The sequence below is a fragment of the Brassica napus genome, chromosome C2, assembly GCF_020379485.1.
Source record: "Brassica napus cultivar Da-Ae chromosome C2, Da-Ae, whole genome shotgun sequence".
NCBI lineage: Eukaryota > Viridiplantae > Streptophyta > Magnoliopsida > Brassicales > Brassicaceae > Brassica > Brassica napus.
Window position 1 is genome coordinate 1397268 of NC_063445.1, and position 18481 is coordinate 1415748.

Genomic DNA, 18481 nt, shown 5'->3' on the forward strand with positions numbered 1-18481 from the left:
GAAAATATTATATATTCTTGAAATGTAGTTAATTATTTATATTTTTTGAACCCTCTATAATACTGAGAAACAAAAGTATATCATCATTTTCAACCTCGGATCATAATGCAATCAACATAATGAATTTGAATATATGTAAATATGTTATAGACTTATAGGGTTGTTTTCGTTTTCTATTTATGTGTAGACATATACAAATATTATTTCTGCTGTTCAAAAAAATTATTAATATTTAACAGGAAGCAAATTCTAAAAAAAACAATCTATATATATAAAAAATTGTTGGTCTCACTCCTGCTTTGCCACGTGGAAAGTCGATGTTTGATAGGCCGACACGTGTCCCTCTCTTCGGGATACTCTGCGTTTCATTAAGTAACCAGCGACATTTATTGGGCTTAGTTGAGTTTGGTCTTTACGCTTTACTCAAGTGACCGAGCCCAATATTGAGTAACCTTTATCTCCTCTACCGTGTCTGATCGAAATTTAGGGTTCTTCTATTGGTGGATTCGATTACGCCGGTCGAGATTCTTCTTCATTAGTCGAAAAAATGCTTCTGTTTCATCCCATTTAACCTCTTCTTAACTCGAACAACCACTATATAGCCATCAATGTGAAGTTCTGTCTTGCGAGTCTGGTTTTCCTCCTCTGAAAACCATCACCTCAATCCCTCAAAACCAACCATTAAATTTATTTTCTGAGAACTGGCTAGCGCATCAATTTTCCTTTCTGATTTGAAGACCGGACGATGCTCCTCCACCGTTGAATTGCGGTTGATCCGTTTCTGGGAGGCCAGGAACGTCTTGAGGCGGTGGCGAACTCAGGGGAGTGGATAAGCTCATACTGGATTCACAGGTTGTTATGTATCATAGCTTGCGTTCATAATTTTAATTTTTTTTCCGGCGTGTTAAATCCGCCTTATCAAGTTTTTCTATTTAGATATTTGTTTGACGTTTTATAAATGAGGAATATTTAGTCCGTGCGTTGATTGTTCTGTCATATTTTTTTTAATGTTTCTGTCATGTTGAATCCTTATTACCAAGTTTACTGTTTAGATTTTTGTTTGACATATTTTGAATAAGGCAATTTAAAACCGTTTGTTGATTGTTCTGTATATTCATGTGGGTTTGAGGCAACCATTGCTGCGACTTGCTTGCTTGGAAAGCCTGCAATGATAATCATGACATACCAGAAGATGTAGATATACCATTGTATATCGAACCTTCAACTTGATCACTTTTTGACGGTTGTAACAACTATAAACGCAAGACGGGTCAAAGCAGAGATTATATGCACACTCATCATGAAGTACGCAGAGAATTGGTTGCCACTAATCGAAGATGATTTGGAAATAATACGAGGTTACAGGTCAGGAAACATTGAGTTGCAGTTCAGTGTTGAACGAGAGAGAACGGAGGAAAGAAGTTTAGGATGTTAAGAACAAAAGTGAATCATAGAAAGCTTAGTAAGTGTGCTTCATACACAACCTGGAACAGTACCATGCCAGTTTCTGTTGAGGTTACTGAATCAACTTTATAAATGTAGAAATGATCATTTTTTAATGCAAACGATGAATGTAAAGCTATGGTTACTGCAGCTATGCTCGCATATTTCGATGGTGACTAACGGCGAAGCGCAGCAGAGGATCTTATATACCAAATAAGTCAATAAGAAGATGGCACAAAGAGAAAAAAGAAAGTAATGATCAAGAAAACAATTACCAAAAAGTCTCTAAAAGCTTCTGGACATCTGATTTATCTGGGAATGCTTCTAAGGATCTGCTGCTAATGCATAAAGTAATTTTTACTTTCTATAAAATAATTTACAATCTTTTATGTTCGTTTGTTTTCCTTTTGCGACAACTGAGGACTTTTTTGCTGTCCACTTGCAAACTTCTTGCACATATTGTTGTACGGTGATGGTATCTTGAATTGTTGTATGCAGTCGGTGCAAATACTGTCAGATTTGTGATAAGTGAGAGCTCCTCCTTTCTCTTTTGCTCTTTGATTTTTATAATATTTTTTGTTGTTGTTGTATCGTACATGAGAATATTACTGATTAAAAAAATGTTATCCTCCCTTTCAGGTCTTATGAAGCTAAACAGAGGCGTGAAGACATGAAGACATCCTGTTAATTTCAATGATACACGTACATTATAAACCGATGTCGAAATATATTGAAATTTTTTGTAATGCTCAGGTTTAATTATTAAAATATGATATTTTTACTAATTAGAGTTACATTTCTCAAATATATTGTTTTAAATATAAACAAAAGTAGGTTAAATTTATATTTTCACATACACAACAATTCTGAAAACTCATTAAAATTTGCTAAAAATAAACGTAGTTATTATTATAAATTAGAGTTATAAACCCGCGCTCAGTATATATATATTTTTAAATATAATCCATTAGAGATTCAAAGTAATCCTTTGCTTTATGATCCATTAAATATAATCCTTAGGTTTATGATTCATTAGAGATTCAAAGTAACAAAATAAATTCGCTTTTCAGTTTTGAAAAGAGAATTATGAGTTAAAAATGAGATATTACTATCCAATATTCATATATGTATCTCTATCCTCAATGTAAAACATAATATCTAACTATTACAAAACATTTATATATAAAAAGATTAATATATTTTTTTTGTCAAAAGGTTAATATATTTTTATGAGATTATTAAAATATCATCATATATATAGATGTTTTTTTAATGCCACTGTAAAAAACGTATTTTATTTATTTATTCCATAAAAAATATTAACAGTTAGCCATTAAACTAAATTATTTTAACAAAACAATTAAACAACCACAAAATGAAGCTCACGGAGTTGTTATAATGGAGTTGTGATAATCAGTGGCAGATCTAGAATATTTTTATAGTGGGGACATATATTATTTAAATATAAAATAAAAATACTTATTACAATTATTTGTTCATATAAAACATATTCTGTTCAAATTTTGTTAAATAAGAACTATTATTGCATAAACAAAATTTTGAGAATATATATATATATATATATATATATATATATTAGTTTAAAATTTATTTTCTATTATAATATATTTTTTTTAATTTTTAATATCATTAAAGTAAATATACATTCTGAGAAATATTTACATAATAGATAATTAAATTAAATGATTAAAATAAAACTTGGTAAAAAGAATATGCGAGAAAAAAATGGAAGAGTATGCGAGCAATATATCATAGGACATACCGACATAGATTCAAAAATATGTGGAAATCATTAAAATAATGACATTTATGGGAGAGGTAAATTAGGAAATAGTTTTATGATTTATGTTGGAAAGAAAAAAAGTTTAAAACAAAACAAGATCGAATTAAAAACGTGACTAAACCATAAATGAACGGGGCAAAGACTTTTAGTTAGTGGGGGCAGTAGCCAATAACGTCAGCTTTAAAATTTTTATTCTGGTAACATATTCAATATTTTTAAAATTTCACTGTGGGCAGCTGCCCCCTCCCTGCTTCATGTAGATCCGCCCATGGTTATAATATATATTAGCCGACCATTTTTTCATTGAAACTGTACTCACACAAAAAAATTACACCAGTATTATATAATATTAAACCTTTTCAGATTAGATGTCGTTCTAATTTTTTCACATTAATTAAGAAAAATGTTAAATGTTCCGTTTAATCGTTTACCCCTATTTAGTTATTTAAAATTTATTAATTCTTTTCTACTATTATGTAAGGATTAAACAAAATTAACACATATTAATTTGAAAGCATACAACCTCACTCACACCACATCTAATTTTTCATGCGGTTGACCTCTGGTAATCATTTCCTCGCACACATCATTTAGTAAAGCAAACAACACTTACACATATGAGTTCCAAAGCAAATCTAACACACTACCAATAAGAGCTACACCATATTTTCCCCAAACATCTTAACAACCATAAACATTATTATACATTTTTTTTCATATCCTAACATAAAACACATGCAAAGAAAACATACAATAATATAGACATATACATCATATGTAAATCATATCCCGCCCGTAGGGCGGGCCGATCCTAGTTATTAATATTTATGTGTATATATAATTCTAAAGTTTGGTATTCAATATTTAATCCTAAAAATAAAGGGCAAACTAAGAATGAAATCTGTAACAGACTAAGAAGTTTTATAGCATAATAGCCTAGTTGAATAATTAATGTGCATTGGATATAATTAACTATTATCTTTGAACTAATAATTTATATGCATTGAATATAATCAATAGTATTATCTTTGAATTTCTTACCCAAAAAGAACCAACTGTTTAGACCACCTTGTGAATTATAAATCTATTACGCATGCAGGCTAAAAATTAACCCGGATTATAGGGGTGATCCTTTCCTTCCTCTCTAAGATTACAAACGAACTCTTGATTTGCCTCATTTCGTTTGAGTTTTCGATAGATGATTCAGTGTGGTATTGTGATTAAATGTGACAAAATCTATAAATAATAATCGCTCAATTCAAATAATAAAAATGAAGGATGTGTGACAGAGCACACATTATAACCAAGTCTTTATAATGTCATAACTAAAAATAAGCGGTCTCAACAAGAGAACTCCATAGTTACTCACAAGATAAAAGCAAACTCTTAACTAAAAATGATAGGGGTGTTAGATACGGGTGAACATTATGACCAATGCGCCGCTGATTGCAAGTGACAAGACAGAGATTGAAGATCCATGGTTACTATGAGAAGGGCTTGGAGCTGGAGCAGAATTTGAACCTGGTCCCGATCCATTTAGTGGTCTAGCAGCAGGAACTGGAGCTGTTACAAAAAAAAAAACATAGTAGACGATAGTCAAAACACATAGTCAAAGTTGATACATCAACATGCATTAACACCATTTTTATCGTAATGTCTATTGACTTTACAGTTCCCCTACTTTATTGTTATAATAAAGTGAAACAAAACATGCTTCAAGCAAGAGAAGTCCAAAGATCCAAAGCGTGAAAAAATCAGAAATTTCACAAACCATGAAAATAAATAACAATGGTAAAAAAAAAAAAGAAATTTGATTATTAATCCAAAAGTAAATATTTTCAGATGGCATGCAAAATAAAATTAAAAAAGACCAAAGAAACTAAAGATTGATTTACGATGAAATCAACAAAGAGAAAGAGAATATACCTGGCGCACTAGCAGGGGGTTTAGCAAACACTGCAACACAACAACAACAACAACAACAAAGATCTCTGTTAGAGAAGAGCACAAGATCTAACCAAAAATATTATATACAACAACAACAACAACAAAAGATCACGGTTAGAGGAGAGCAATAGATCTAACCTCATTTATATACAACAAGAACAACTACAAAAGATCTTCTGAGAGATGATGAAGAAAAATCTTACATGCACAAGCAGGCATGGGAGGAGCTTTGAGTTGGCAAGCATCGGGAAGAGTACCGGCTTTAGTGAGGTTCAGATTGATTCCCGCGGCGGCACTGCTCTTCAACCCTTCGCACAGACATTCAGCTTTCGTGTCGAGCACGGTTTTGATAACAGAGCAACACGCGGTCTCGGGCTTCTCCACTTGACTACCGATCGTCACGAAAGGCAAACACTTCGTCAAGGTCATTATCATGGCGGAGCATTCGACGGACTGTGCAGTGTTTCCGTTAACAGAAAGAGAGGAAACAAAGAGGAAGAGGAGGAGGAGAGGAAGCGCGGCGGAGAAGAGGGCCATTGTTTGATTATCTGTTGTTGTTGTTTTAACTCGTCTGATCACTTAGAGAGAAATGTGTAAGAGAATGAGAAGAAGGGTAGTGTTATTTATATAGGTCTGATCTTAGGTCATGTTAAAACGGTGTAGTTTTCGCGTACGCGTTTAGTGGATTATTATGGGAATCTCAATGAAATAACTTGACCATTTTAATTTGATTTGATCCTTTAAGTTAATCAACATTTGTCATTAAAGAGTTTTATTTTGAATAATTGATTTATTACCTAAAATTGCTTTATTGGAAGAATATTGAAGTAGAAACAAAGAGAAAGTCCAAGTAAAATATATTCTTCACACGCTTTCCTTAAATTGTAGTATTTCGTTTTCAAACTTTTTTGCTATCATACCATATTCGTCGTGTATTCGTGTCAGTGCTTGCTGTATTCCAATCTTTTTATTTTGTAACTATCTTGGGTTTGAGTGTATAAATATTAATGTTTGACTACAGTAAACAACTCTTTTAAAAATATATACATAGCTGTAAGTTTAGGCAAAACAACTCAAGAATATCATCATTTATGTTTTATTCTATTTAGTAATTAGCATAAATACAACAAATCCTAAAGAAAAAAATATCTAAGAATTAATTTAAGTTTGAGCTCTTTTTAGGGTTAGATAACCAAAATTTTCAGATACAATCACTTAATACCAAAAGGTAACAATAAACATATAAAATGTGAATTGTGTTTTAAAAAGAAAGTATTTAAAAAAAACATATAAAATGTGGAAAGCAAACCAAAATCCTTAGTTACTTGTAACGTACATATATATTCATTGAGAAAACAATCTGGAACATGATTGGATTACATTAAGATCCATCTTTTCACCTACGTTAGTACTAATCTGATCACCACATAGGCATAGCATAATAACTGTTTAATCAAGGTTTAACTAATTAACCTTAGAACAGTTTCGTCGAATCTCTCCATTTAAGTATTAAGTATTTTTTTAATATGTATAGACAATCCTAAAATGTCATCTAATTAAAAAGAAAAGAATATTTCGGAAAAATTATTTGTGATAAGAAAGAAAAAAAAGATTTAATAAATGTGTAAATTGAATGAAAAAATATTAAGTAATAATAAATAAATTAATAAATAGCTATTTTTTGTGTGGGAAAAATTAATTTGTCAGCAATGTTATATAAAGGGGTCAGCAAGATAAAAATCATAAGAAAGAAATAAATAAAATAAAATAAAATGGAACCTAAGAAGTGTGTTGATCTTCTTAGTGGAGAGAAGAAGAAGAAGAATGTGAGATGGACCACCGCGGAAGATCTCAAGTTATGGAGTTCCTCATCACATACATGGGCTGACATGGCTGCAGCAGTCCACAATGACGACATCAAAGCAGTTCGTGCGAAGTTTCTACAACTTACAACCAAGAAAAGAGTTTCTACCTGGACGAGGGATGAAGGTGATTTACTCAAGCAACTGACGCTAAAGGATAGAAAAGATCATTCCAAGCTCAAACGAATGACGCAGAAGCTTAAAAAGGGTAAGGTTCAAACGGGAAAGATGAGATGGGACTGACTTCAATCTGAAGAAGAGAAATCAAAGGAGGTGGAAGCGAGTCTTGCTGCGAGGGTGGAAGAGGAGCATCTGGAACAAGAAAGGCGAGATACGGCGGTGGTGATCCTCGACCCCTACTCTTCGTCCGACGAAGAAGATTAAAAAGATTCAATTTTTTTGTTTTTTTTTTCTTAGTTTGATTAAGAATCCGTCTATTGATTATGGTGTCATGCTAAGGATCTGTCTATTCTACCTTTTTTATTGTTGGTGTTGGTTCTTTTACAATTCTTGATAGGGTTTTCACTATCCTATTGGTTTTTTTACGATTCTTTTGATTCGAAAACAGTTTCTTGGAACTGGAATGTCTAAATAAATAATAAAAAATTTCGGAAAGACATGAAATAGGTTTGAATCCGATCTTCTCATATTCTCACTTTTGAAATGCATGATACAAATACAAGTACAACAAATTGACAAATGGATATGTATAAGTGGTTTATGTAGTTGCTTTTGGTGCAGTTTAATTTTGTTAGTTCATTGTGAACTATTTTCACACCAGATGTTAAAAATAGTTTGTAAAATTAGCATACAAGATGTGAGACGATTGTAGTTATTGTTTACTTATATTATTAAAACTGAAGTACTTTTTAAAACAACTCTTCTTTCATTTTAATAATTCCAATTGACGCCACTGAACTAATGACTATTAATTAGTTAACCACAAATAAATTATTATATTATTTTTATACAAATATTATATATTAAAAATCAAACAAAAATCCATATGAATGGATATTTGTACAATCACTATATTTTGTGTTGTGAATAAATTGTATGTCTATTTTACTAAAACAAACACACATACGATCAAACTCTAGTAATTATTATACAGAATGTAAAAGCCTATTTGAGACGAGAGACTGCTAGAGAATCACTTATACGAAACAAGGAAGTTGTTGCAGGTAACTAAAACTAATCTCAGACTATGGATTTTATTAGAATCTCTTCATTATTTAATCTTCGGTATCACACTTAGAAACTTGTTCTTGATCAGTAACCAACAAAATACTGCTTTTAATGTTCCAAATGTCAAAGATTGGTCGCATCTAAATGGTCAATAATGACATTTAGGCTTATTTTATTGTCACATATTACTTCAAATACACTGTTTCTGTTGATGGTTTTGGAGAGTAACATATGGTTAACTATCACTGCAGATTTCAAGCAGGCATTGGTCGGTCCTTGGAGCCCAAAACAAGACGGCAAAGAATGCTGAGACACGACCCAAAAACTCACGAGTTAGATAGAAATTAGAAACTGATTTTATTGCGGCAGCTAGAGAATGGGAATCAGGACAGCTAGAGAATGGACACACTTTCCAGAGCTATTGCGGCAGCTAGAGAATGCGAATCAGGAGGACCCCTGCCCCTGTAACACAGATGGAGAACTCTACTATCTTACGATCTGATGCAGCGTGGCGAGTGGACTCGATGACTGCAGGTCTGGGCTGGATCATCACTAGACAAGGTGAATCACTCAGCTTTTCCGAATTATGCAGCAGGTTCACTCACCATTAATGGGAGAAGCTTTAGCAATGAGTTCGGCCTTGCTTAAGTGCAAGGAGTTGGGGATCTGACAGATCAAATGTGAGTCGGACTCAAGACTTCTGATAAACAGCAATGTGGCAATATGTTTTCAAGGACGCAAGAAAGGAGAACCACCAAGCATTCGAGCAGCTATTGATCGAGAGCCTGGAGAAGTTTATACGGAGAGAGGCTCAAGAACGTTCACTGGAGAGCGACGGGCACCATGATTCGGACTCGGATGAAGATTTTGCAGGTACTAGAGTTGTGATTGGTCCCAAAGGAAGCATGTACTCGATGGGGGATCCTCTTCTCTCCGAGTACATTGAGTTAAACAAACCAATCATGGAAACGAACACTTCATCTGGTCATACAAACCACCATCCCTTTGACGCGTCGTCTGACTCCTTTGTATCCGAAGCGGAGCAGAGCCTGGAGAGAGAAGTTGGCCTTCATAAACCAAGGCAAAGCATCGGGGGGTCATGTATCTACTCGGACACGGTGATATAAAAGCAAGAAAAGATTTGTGGTTCATCAAGAAGTTAGTTATTAATTACTTTTACGCATTCTTGAGGAAAAAATGCAGAAGAGGAATTGCAAATTTGAGTGTGCCCCAGCCCCATCTGATGCAGGTCGGCATGACATACATGGTTTGAGCTTCTTATTTCGAGCATAGCTTCTTTTTGGTGTCCGTAGAATTAATTATTTGTAAAAAGCCTGATGTTTCTGCATTGTAAGTGAAGAATCTGAGTCTTTCACTACTAAAATCTGTAGAGAGAATCTAGTAGAGGAAAAGATTGAAGCCTATAATGGTCAATTTCAAGAACTCCTCTTTACAATAAAGTTAAACGGAGCTTTGTGGAGTAAACTTTGTCTCCATGCCGCGTTGTCTTTTTTTAACGTCCATAGTTTTGAGTACCTCTCCGGTAAGCAAATGCAATTATTCTAGGTGCACAAGGAGAAGAAACAAATCACAGTCTATGTTTAAGCAACCAAAGATATACAACTATAATTTATTTACAAGAAGAGTTGGTTATTCAAGAGTATTAATCCAAACAAAAAAGTGTAATAAGGAAGACAATAGTGTTTATAACAAATAAACAAAAGAAATTGCACAAATCTTACATTTACTGTTTTGAAATTTGCAAAACTCAAATCCATTAGTCGGTAAAGTTGTCTGATTAAACTTTATGGTACTTAACGAAGCAATATACTAGGCCCAAACGAATAATTAGTTTGGCCTAATAATCCAATTAAACAATTTCATTATGGTCTAATCTGGTACAATTCTTCAGTTATGTACTATCAGTTCATTTTGGCTTATTGGAAGCGCATTATGTACCGTATAATGGAAGCACTTGAAATTCTCGGTGCCTATTTCAAAGATATTTCCTTCTCAGCTCAGAAGAAAGAAATATAATGGAGAGAAAAGTTATCGTGGATATTAGAGAGAAAGGGAGAACAATATCAGGTGGACTAATGAGCAAGACTTGAAGTTATGGTCTCATGATAGGCTTTCCTTACCAAATTGGGTACTTAACGAAGTAATACACTAGGCCCAAACGAATAATTAGCTAGGCCTAATAATCCAATTAAACCAGTTCATTATGGTCTAATCCGGTACAATTCTTCAGTTATGTACTATCAGTTCATTTTAGCTTATTGGAAGCGCATTATGTACCGTATAATGGAAGCACTTGAAATTTTCGGTGGCTATTTCTTTCCTTCTCAGTTCAGAAGAAAGTAAGATAATGGAGAGAAAGGTTAGCGTGAATATTGGAGAGAAAGGGGAACAATATCAGGTGGACTAATGAGCAAGACTTGAAGTTACGGTCTCATGGTAGGCTTCCCTTACCAAATTGGGTACTTAATGAAGTAATTAATACACTAGACCCAAACGAATAATTAGCTAATCCTAATAATCCAATTAAACCAGTTCATTATGGTCTTATCCGGTACAATTCTTCAGTTATGTACTATCAGTTCATTTTGGTTTATTGGAAGCGTATTATGTACCGTATAATGAAAGCACTTGAAATTTTCGGTGCCTTTTTCAAAGATCTTTCCTTCTCAGTTCAGAAGAAAGAAAGATACTGGAGAGAAAGGTTAGCGTGAATATTAGAGAGAAAGAGGAAAACTATCAGGTGGACTAATGAGCAAGACTTGAAGTTATGGTCTCATGGTAGGCTTCCCTTACCAAATTGGGAAGATATTGCGGTGGAAGTGGGATGTGGCAACGTGTCAGCAGTTCTTACAAGGTTTTTTGAGCTCACAAGTAAGAGACGTGTGTCAAGATGGACTAAGGAGGAAGACGATGCCCTTACCAACGATTCATAAGAAAGAAAAAAACATGGTATGAAAGAATCATGTTGATCTTGGAGAGAAGAAAGCAAGCTGGACAACAAGGATGATCTTTTGTTATGGTGTCATGCTAAGGATCTATCTATTGATTGTGAAGAACTAGCCGAGAAAGTGGGACACAGTACGTCTGTAGTGCGTAAGAGGTTTGATGATATGACGAGGAAGAAACATGTGTCTAAGTGGACGAATGAAGAAGACGACACCCTAAGGAAGATGATGGTGGAAGAAAGAAAAGATCACTCCATACTTAATACTATGGCTCATAAAATGAAAAAAAGGCAAGATCGAGTGTGGAGAGCAATGGGATTGGTAGAAGTTGGACGAAGAAAAAGCAAGGCGGTTTCAAGAAGAACTGGCGAACAAGGCTGACGACGATCTTGAGGGACTTGAAGAACATAGTTTGTGGGTGGAAGAAGAACAAAGCTTGAAAAAACTTGTTGAAGCATAAGAGGAAGAGGAACACATAGAGACGGGGTGAAACTTGTTGATTATTCTTCGTTTGATGAAGAAGAAGCTTAAAAGATTCTATTTTTTTCTTTTGATTGTTGGTGTTGGTTCTTTTACAATTCTTGATATGGTTTTCACTTTCTTGTTGGTTCTTTTACGTTTTGGAATTTGAATGTATAAATAAATAATAAGTTTTCCGGGAAAGACAAATAGGTTTGAATCTGATCTTCTCATATTCTCACTTTTTAAATGCATGATAAAAGTACAAGTACAACAAAGTGACAAATAAATATGTCGAAGTGGGTTATGTAGTTGCTTTTGGTGTAGTTTAATTTTGCTAGTCCATTGTGTACTATTTTCACACCGGATGTTGATCAAAGTCGGACAAAAAATAGTTTGTAAAAATAGTTTGGATTTAAAGTTTTTAATTGTTTATTTATATTATTAAAACTGAAGTATTTTTTAGAACAACTCTTATTTCATCCTAATAATTACAGTTACACCACTGAATTAATGACTATTACTTAATTAACCACAAATAAATTATTATATTATTTTTATCCAAATTTAATTAACTAACCAAACGTATCAAATTTACAATTAGTTTCTAACTGGATTGTTCTATAACCAAATTTTACAATAAAATTTAAAAAAAATTATTTAAAATATGACTACAAACTTTAAATGTTATATATTCATGTGTATTATTATTTCATTTCACATAAAAAATAGAAACTATAGATATTTTTAATAAAACATATAAAGTTATTTTCCAAATATATGTTAAATAGTGCAATGATTAATATAGTTCACACATGTACTTGAATTACAAGAATACAACAAATAAATTTCAATTTAATATTTTCTCAAAAATAAATATATGAGTTTATTTTATTTGGCATAAAAAAAACTTAGAGACATATCTATCTATCTTATTAAAACAGAAATACATTTAATTTTGAAAATGCAGATTTATTAGTATACATAAAGATAATAATTAGTATTAATTTATAAAATACATAAACATACTAATTGGTGTTTTAATTTATAAATAAATACGTCATAAATGGTTACTATATTTAAAAATTACTAATTGACAAATATGTTATATAAAATATTATTTTGATTGGTTTTGTATCCAACTGTAATATGAAAAATCAACAAATCACACGCAATTAAAAATTTGTCAATCTATTACAAATATTATATATTGCAAATCGAAGAAACATCCATATGAATGCATATTTGTACAATCATTACATTTTTGTGTTCCGAAGAAATTGTATGTCTATTTTATAAAAACAAACACCAGTGCAGATCAAACCTAGTCATTATTATAAGAGTAGACAAATGGTTTTAGTTAGTGTTTATACAGAATGTAAAGTAAAGATTTTTTTTAATTATTCAGTTCATGATTAAACCTCTAAGAGATTATAGTGATTTTATGTTTTATTTAATTATGGTTACATATGTACAGACTGGCATCGAACCTATTACCTCTAAATTTCTCAATCGATAGGGTGTTTTATACAAATATATAAAATCGTAAATGTCCTTTGCTGTAATAACGTAAGTTATACGTTCGGACAATAAGTCACGTTTATTTTGGGTTTCCGACATAACTGAAACAGCTTCGTCTCTCTTCCGTTTCATCACCACGCCTTTCTTCTCCTCTGTTTCATTTCGATATTTTTTTTTTGTGAAAAAATGTTTGATCATCTGAAACTGTTGCGATGCTTCAGCTTCACGGCATCGCGCGATTGGTTATTCAAACAATCATTCTTAAACGCCGGTCTCTGCTCCGTCACCACCGATCTCTCCCACGACAATCCCCTCTCATCAACGTCAATGCACTGTTGGATCCCTAAATCTCCAAACCGATCCAAACCTAACCTCCTCCTCCTCCACGGCTTCGGAGCCAACGCAATGTGGCAATACGGCGAACACCTCCGAGCTTTCACGGGCCGGTTCAACGTCTACGTCCCTGACCTCCTCTTCTTCGGTTTATCTTCCACGTCAGAACCGAACCGGTCCGAATCTTTCCAGGCTCAATGTCTGATGAGACTAATGGAAGCGCATGGTGTCGAGAGGATGAGCATTGTCGGGATCAGCTACGGTGGATTCGTTGGGTACAGTTTAGCGGCGCAGTTTCCAGAGAAAGTGGAGAAGATTGTGCTATGCTGCGCCGGGGTTTGCCTTGAGGAGAAAGATATGGAGGATGGATTGTTTAAGGTTCCGAATCTTGAAGAAGCCACTGGGATTTTGATTCCTCAGACGCCGGAGAAGCTTAAGGAGCTTATAAGATTCTCTTTTGTTAAGCCGATCAAAGGTGTTCCATCGTTTTTTCTTTGGGACTTTATAGATGTAAGTTGTGTTTCTTGTTTTGTTTGCATTTTGTGGTTTTGTTTATGTTTTGTTGATTTTTGTTTTTTGGATGTGAAGGTAATGTGTATGGAGTATGTAGAGGAGAAGAGAGATTTGATCAAATCAATACTTAAAGATCGGAGACTTTCAGATCTTCCTAGGATCAAACAGGTGCAGAAACTACACTTCTTTAGCTTTCTTTTTGCTATGTAGATGTTGAAGTTGCTGTAAAATTGTTTTTTTAATGTTTGTTAAATTTAGAAATCTTTGATCATATGGGGAGAAGAAGATCAAATATTTCCACTTGAACTTGGTTACAGATTGAAAAGGTAAATTCAGAGTTAACCTTTTTTCTTACTGTGTGAAACAACAACTTCCAGTTATAATGTGGTAAACAACAGACATATAGGAGACAATGCAGAGATAGTTGTGATCAAGAAGGCAGGACATGCTGTGAATTTGGAGAAGTCTAAAGAGTTCCTCAAGCACTTGAAATCTTTTCTCATTGACGCTTTGTGAACTACTGTTTTTATTTATTCCTTTTTATTTAGATTGATAACTAACTTTTCACACTATTTTTCATTACTGCATTTGGAAAGAATGGTCTATCTTTGTTATTGAAAATTCAAACATCATAGGAGGGGGTTACAAACGCGATTATTTTGTTTACAACATACATTAATGATCTACCATAAGCGATTTAATCCACAACAAATAGTGGCAAAGACAACTTCATAACTAGATCTCTCTTAATGGGCTGTATCTTTGATTAATGGGTTTGAGGAAAACACTCTCGAGGAAAATGTTTATTCGATTGAATTTTCGCTGTATAATATGTGGAGCTCGAATGATATAGGGAAGATTCCAAAAAGTTGACTCTTTTATACAAGCATGCATGACAAGAGAACTGGGACCAAACTGTGTATAGAGATTGGTTAGCCACCATGAGAAGCTGGTCGGTCGGTCGGCGGCAATATAAGACCAACGTACCTCACAAGATTAGTGATTGATTAATAAACCCAACTAATTATCCAAAAATTATGTATATATACAGTAGGGGCGGACGGAGTAAATTATAATAATATACTCATTGATTCTGTTAGGACTTTTACTTAAAAAACAGTGAAAAACCTTATGTTTAAATTTCACTAATGTTGTTGGCTTGTTGCTTAACCAATCTACTTAGTGGCACTTCTCAGGACTTTGACATACTATTTATTTATATTAATTAGGTTACAATATGTGGATTATGCCTTTTATCAACTTTTTGGCTCAGGCGTTGATGTAGTTATAAGTAAAAAGGAATTAATTACATTAACGTTGTATTGGCTGCTTGTGCGGACTAATAATTATTGCAGCTCCTGTGGTATGATAAATTGACGGTACACGTCGAATGCAGACGAATATAGTGATCAGAGGACAAGAAAATTCAACTTAAGAAGACGGACCCTTATCTAATATTTTGATTGGACTTACGTCGCTTTCCCTAGTCATTTTCAGTACCTCTTGTCGACAGAAATCTTCAATTATTGTAGCTGTTGAACCAGTCTAGTTGTCACCTTATAAGTGTGCTCATTGCAACTTCTACGATAAAACTAGGATGCCTTCTATGTGAAACGCATCTTTAAAACTTTTCAGTGCAATTTTGAAACCACTCAATATAATCAACATGTTTCATGCTTTTATTTTTGGTTCGTGTATATATATGTATGCTCCAACTTTTACATAATTTGACCAAAAATGGGAAAAGGAGAAAGACATGATCCAAGTGGGCATGCATACAACATTTGCCCATAATAAAGACTGTTACGTTTACCCTCAAAAGTCAAAAGTTAAGTTATGGAGGCGAATGGATAATTGGATATGCTAACACTATATTCGACTTGGGCTTACTAAGAGCATGATTATCCCATGACTCTTAAATGGGTTTCTTAATGATAATTTAGTTATATAAATGTACTTTAGTGGGATTAAGAACTCTAGTTAAGAAACTTTTATTTTGAGTGGTCCAATGGGAGTTTCTTAATTAGAGATTCTTAAAAAAAAAAAATTTAAGATAAAATTTATTTATTAAATAAAACATATTAAAAGATAACATTTAAAACATAGATTTAAAAGAAAACATAAAAATAAAAATTAGTACAATAAACGAAAATAATTTGAAATAAACATCTCGAACTCAGTTGTTGTTTTCATCACATACAAATTTACTTCATAAATGTTCAACCAAATCAGTTTTGAGTTGGTGATGCATTTGTCTATTAAGAATTGTAATTTGAACACCCATCATATTTGAGAGAAGAATGTGAGCAAAATAATGGAGAGAAGAATGTGAAGAGAAGGAGAAGAATTGATTGTGATTTATAAAGAGAATCAAGTGTGTTTGTGATTTATAAAGTGTCTGTGACACAAGAGAACAACTACAACTTCTCTTGTGATTTATAAATCACCCGCGACACAAGACAACAACAACAACACTTCTCTTGTGATTTATAAACTGTTTGTGCCACAAGACAACAACTACAACAGACACACATATCTCGTGACACTCCAACACACACACACACCTTTCCCGAGCCATTCTTGACGTTCTTTGAAGATAGAGTGAGTGATCCTGACATACGAACTAGACAACAAGACCTGCATTACAAGATAAATTTAAACATTTTAGCATGAACAAGATCAACATGAACATTTGAAACAATGAGAAAACAGAACAAAATCAACACCAGGAACATTAGACCCTTGCCCTCCGTATTCAGCTTCACCGAACGAATCTTTCCCACACGAGTAAACGTTTCCACTATCACTTATCAGCATTGTACGGCCAGCACCAGCTGCTGCTTGGATGATTGTAATGATCTGCACAACACACGGTAATAACAATTAACTCTCGAGAGCGTTGATAGCACTTAAGAGGAAGTAGATAGAACAAAGATAAGGTTTCTTAAAACACATTACACAATCACCACAAGACACAAGTCCGTGATCCTTCCACTCCCAAGTAACTTTCTACCAACTTCATGCCTCGTGTTTTTTTAGAAACAGCAACCAACTTCATGCCTCGTCTTGTGTCATGTTACCTGCTTAGAAAACAAGACCAAGCCAATCGGGTTGAGACAGTAGCCTTCGGGTCGGATCCTCCAGGGAAAACAGTCTCGACCACCATGACGGGGACGTTTTCACGAAGATGATCATCGGCGGCGAAGGCTGCAGCGGCGGTTAAAGCCAGATCGAAAGCTACTGTACCCACGAGACTGAGCCTATGTTTCAATCTCCAGTAGATACATATCGAACAATCAACAATCAAACACATACAAAAGGTTAATCTAAGCCAATTTAATCACATCAACGAAGATTTGCAAACAGATTCAACTAACGATTAAAAATAATAATAATAAACAAAGACATCGATAAGAGAACGAAAATCTTACTAGTAAAAAAAGGTGAAAGACTCGGCGGCCGGAGAGAAACAGAACGCCGGCGATCAAGCGGGCATCTCTGTCGTTTTTCTTTGAGTCGACGAACACGAGAGAAGAGGAGAGAAAGAAGAGAAAGAAGAGAAAAGAAAGAAAAAAGAGAAAATAAAAAAGTTCCTAAATAACAGCCTGGTGACACGTGTATTAAGAAATCTCTCTATAGTCGGTTGTCAAAACTCTGTATTAAGGATCGGTTACTTTAATTTTCATTTATTTTGATTTAATTAAATGCCTACTTTTGTTTAAAACCTCTACTAAGAACTTGCGATAAAGATGGTCTAAGTTTAATTGACTTATCCGACATATATACATATGCATAATTATCTCATATCTCATCTTTATTTTTCCCTTTTCAAATTTCAAATATTTCCACTAAGTAGAATTAAATAAATACAAGGGAAAATTAGAAATATAGACCAAAAATACAATAGTCCTTGTTCTATTTTTTCTAATTTTCCCTAAATACAACCACATAGTACTTGTTATCTTTTTTGTTTTAATCAAAAATAATTCCTGGTTCTTAATCAATAATTTGTAGATTCCAAATGGAGAACAACTACAATCAATGAATCAGTACGTTAGGACATATGTACGCATCTATGAATGAGCTTGTTCATTATGTACGATTGCTCGTTTTATGTATATTTTGTAACTTTCACAAGCATATTAAAAAATCTAAAGCGTGTGACATTTCATGCCAACAAAATATTGCAAGGCTTTGGTGTTATTTCATATTTATGACGCCTTTTAATAAGTTTTCAGCCCTACGAATCACATTCGCAGTTACATATATATCCACACGCACGTTCATCTCACCCAAACACACATTACCTGTTATGACTTGGTGGCAAACAATTAGCTTTTGTATTGGTTCATATCCATATCACTATATTGGCTGAACTATATTGGTTGGAAAATTATATTAATCAACCAGAGACCAAAATTAATTTAAATTCAATGAACACACAC

The 18481-nt window shown here is 33.6% G+C and overlaps 2 protein-coding genes and 2 long non-coding RNA genes across 4 annotated transcripts; 2 read left to right on the top strand and 2 right to left on the bottom strand.

The window, feature by feature from the left end:
* The first annotated feature begins 353 nt into the window (after window positions 1-353).
* Window positions 354-2245, top strand: LOC125581383. Its single transcript, XR_007319024.1, has 4 exons — window positions 354-1515; window positions 1595-1793; window positions 1942-1971; window positions 2083-2245. It is a non-coding gene; the product is annotated as an uncharacterized LOC125581383 (long non-coding RNA).
* A 2241-nt stretch (window positions 2246-4486) lies between these two features.
* Window positions 4487-5894, bottom strand: LOC106392895 (non-specific lipid transfer protein GPI-anchored 29-like). The gene is made up of 3 exons (XM_013833667.3): window positions 5398-5894; window positions 5174-5203; window positions 4487-4810 (listed from the first exon to the last, which is right to left on the bottom strand). Exons 1-3 carry the CDS (start codon window positions 5729-5731, stop codon window positions 4656-4658), a joined length of 519 nt encoding a protein of 172 aa, XP_013689121.2. The 5' UTR covers window positions 5732-5894; the 3' UTR covers window positions 4487-4655.
* A 7331-nt stretch (window positions 5895-13225) lies between these two features.
* LOC106394826 (2-hydroxy-6-oxo-2,4-heptadienoate hydrolase-like) lies at window positions 13226-14690 on the top strand. Its single transcript, XM_013835385.3, has 4 exons — window positions 13226-14033; window positions 14112-14204; window positions 14295-14362; window positions 14435-14690. The coding sequence occupies exons 1-4, from the start codon at window positions 13377-13379 to the stop codon at window positions 14550-14552; spliced, it is 936 nt and encodes a 311-aa protein (XP_013690839.1). The 5' UTR covers window positions 13226-13376; the 3' UTR covers window positions 14553-14690.
* A 159-nt stretch (window positions 14691-14849) lies between these two features.
* LOC111208500 lies at window positions 14850-17789 on the bottom strand. The gene is made up of 3 exons (XR_007319025.1): window positions 17468-17789; window positions 16763-17308; window positions 14850-16673 (listed from the first exon to the last, which is right to left on the bottom strand). It is a non-coding gene; the product is annotated as an uncharacterized LOC111208500 (long non-coding RNA).
* Window positions 17790-18481: the final 692 nt, after the last annotated feature.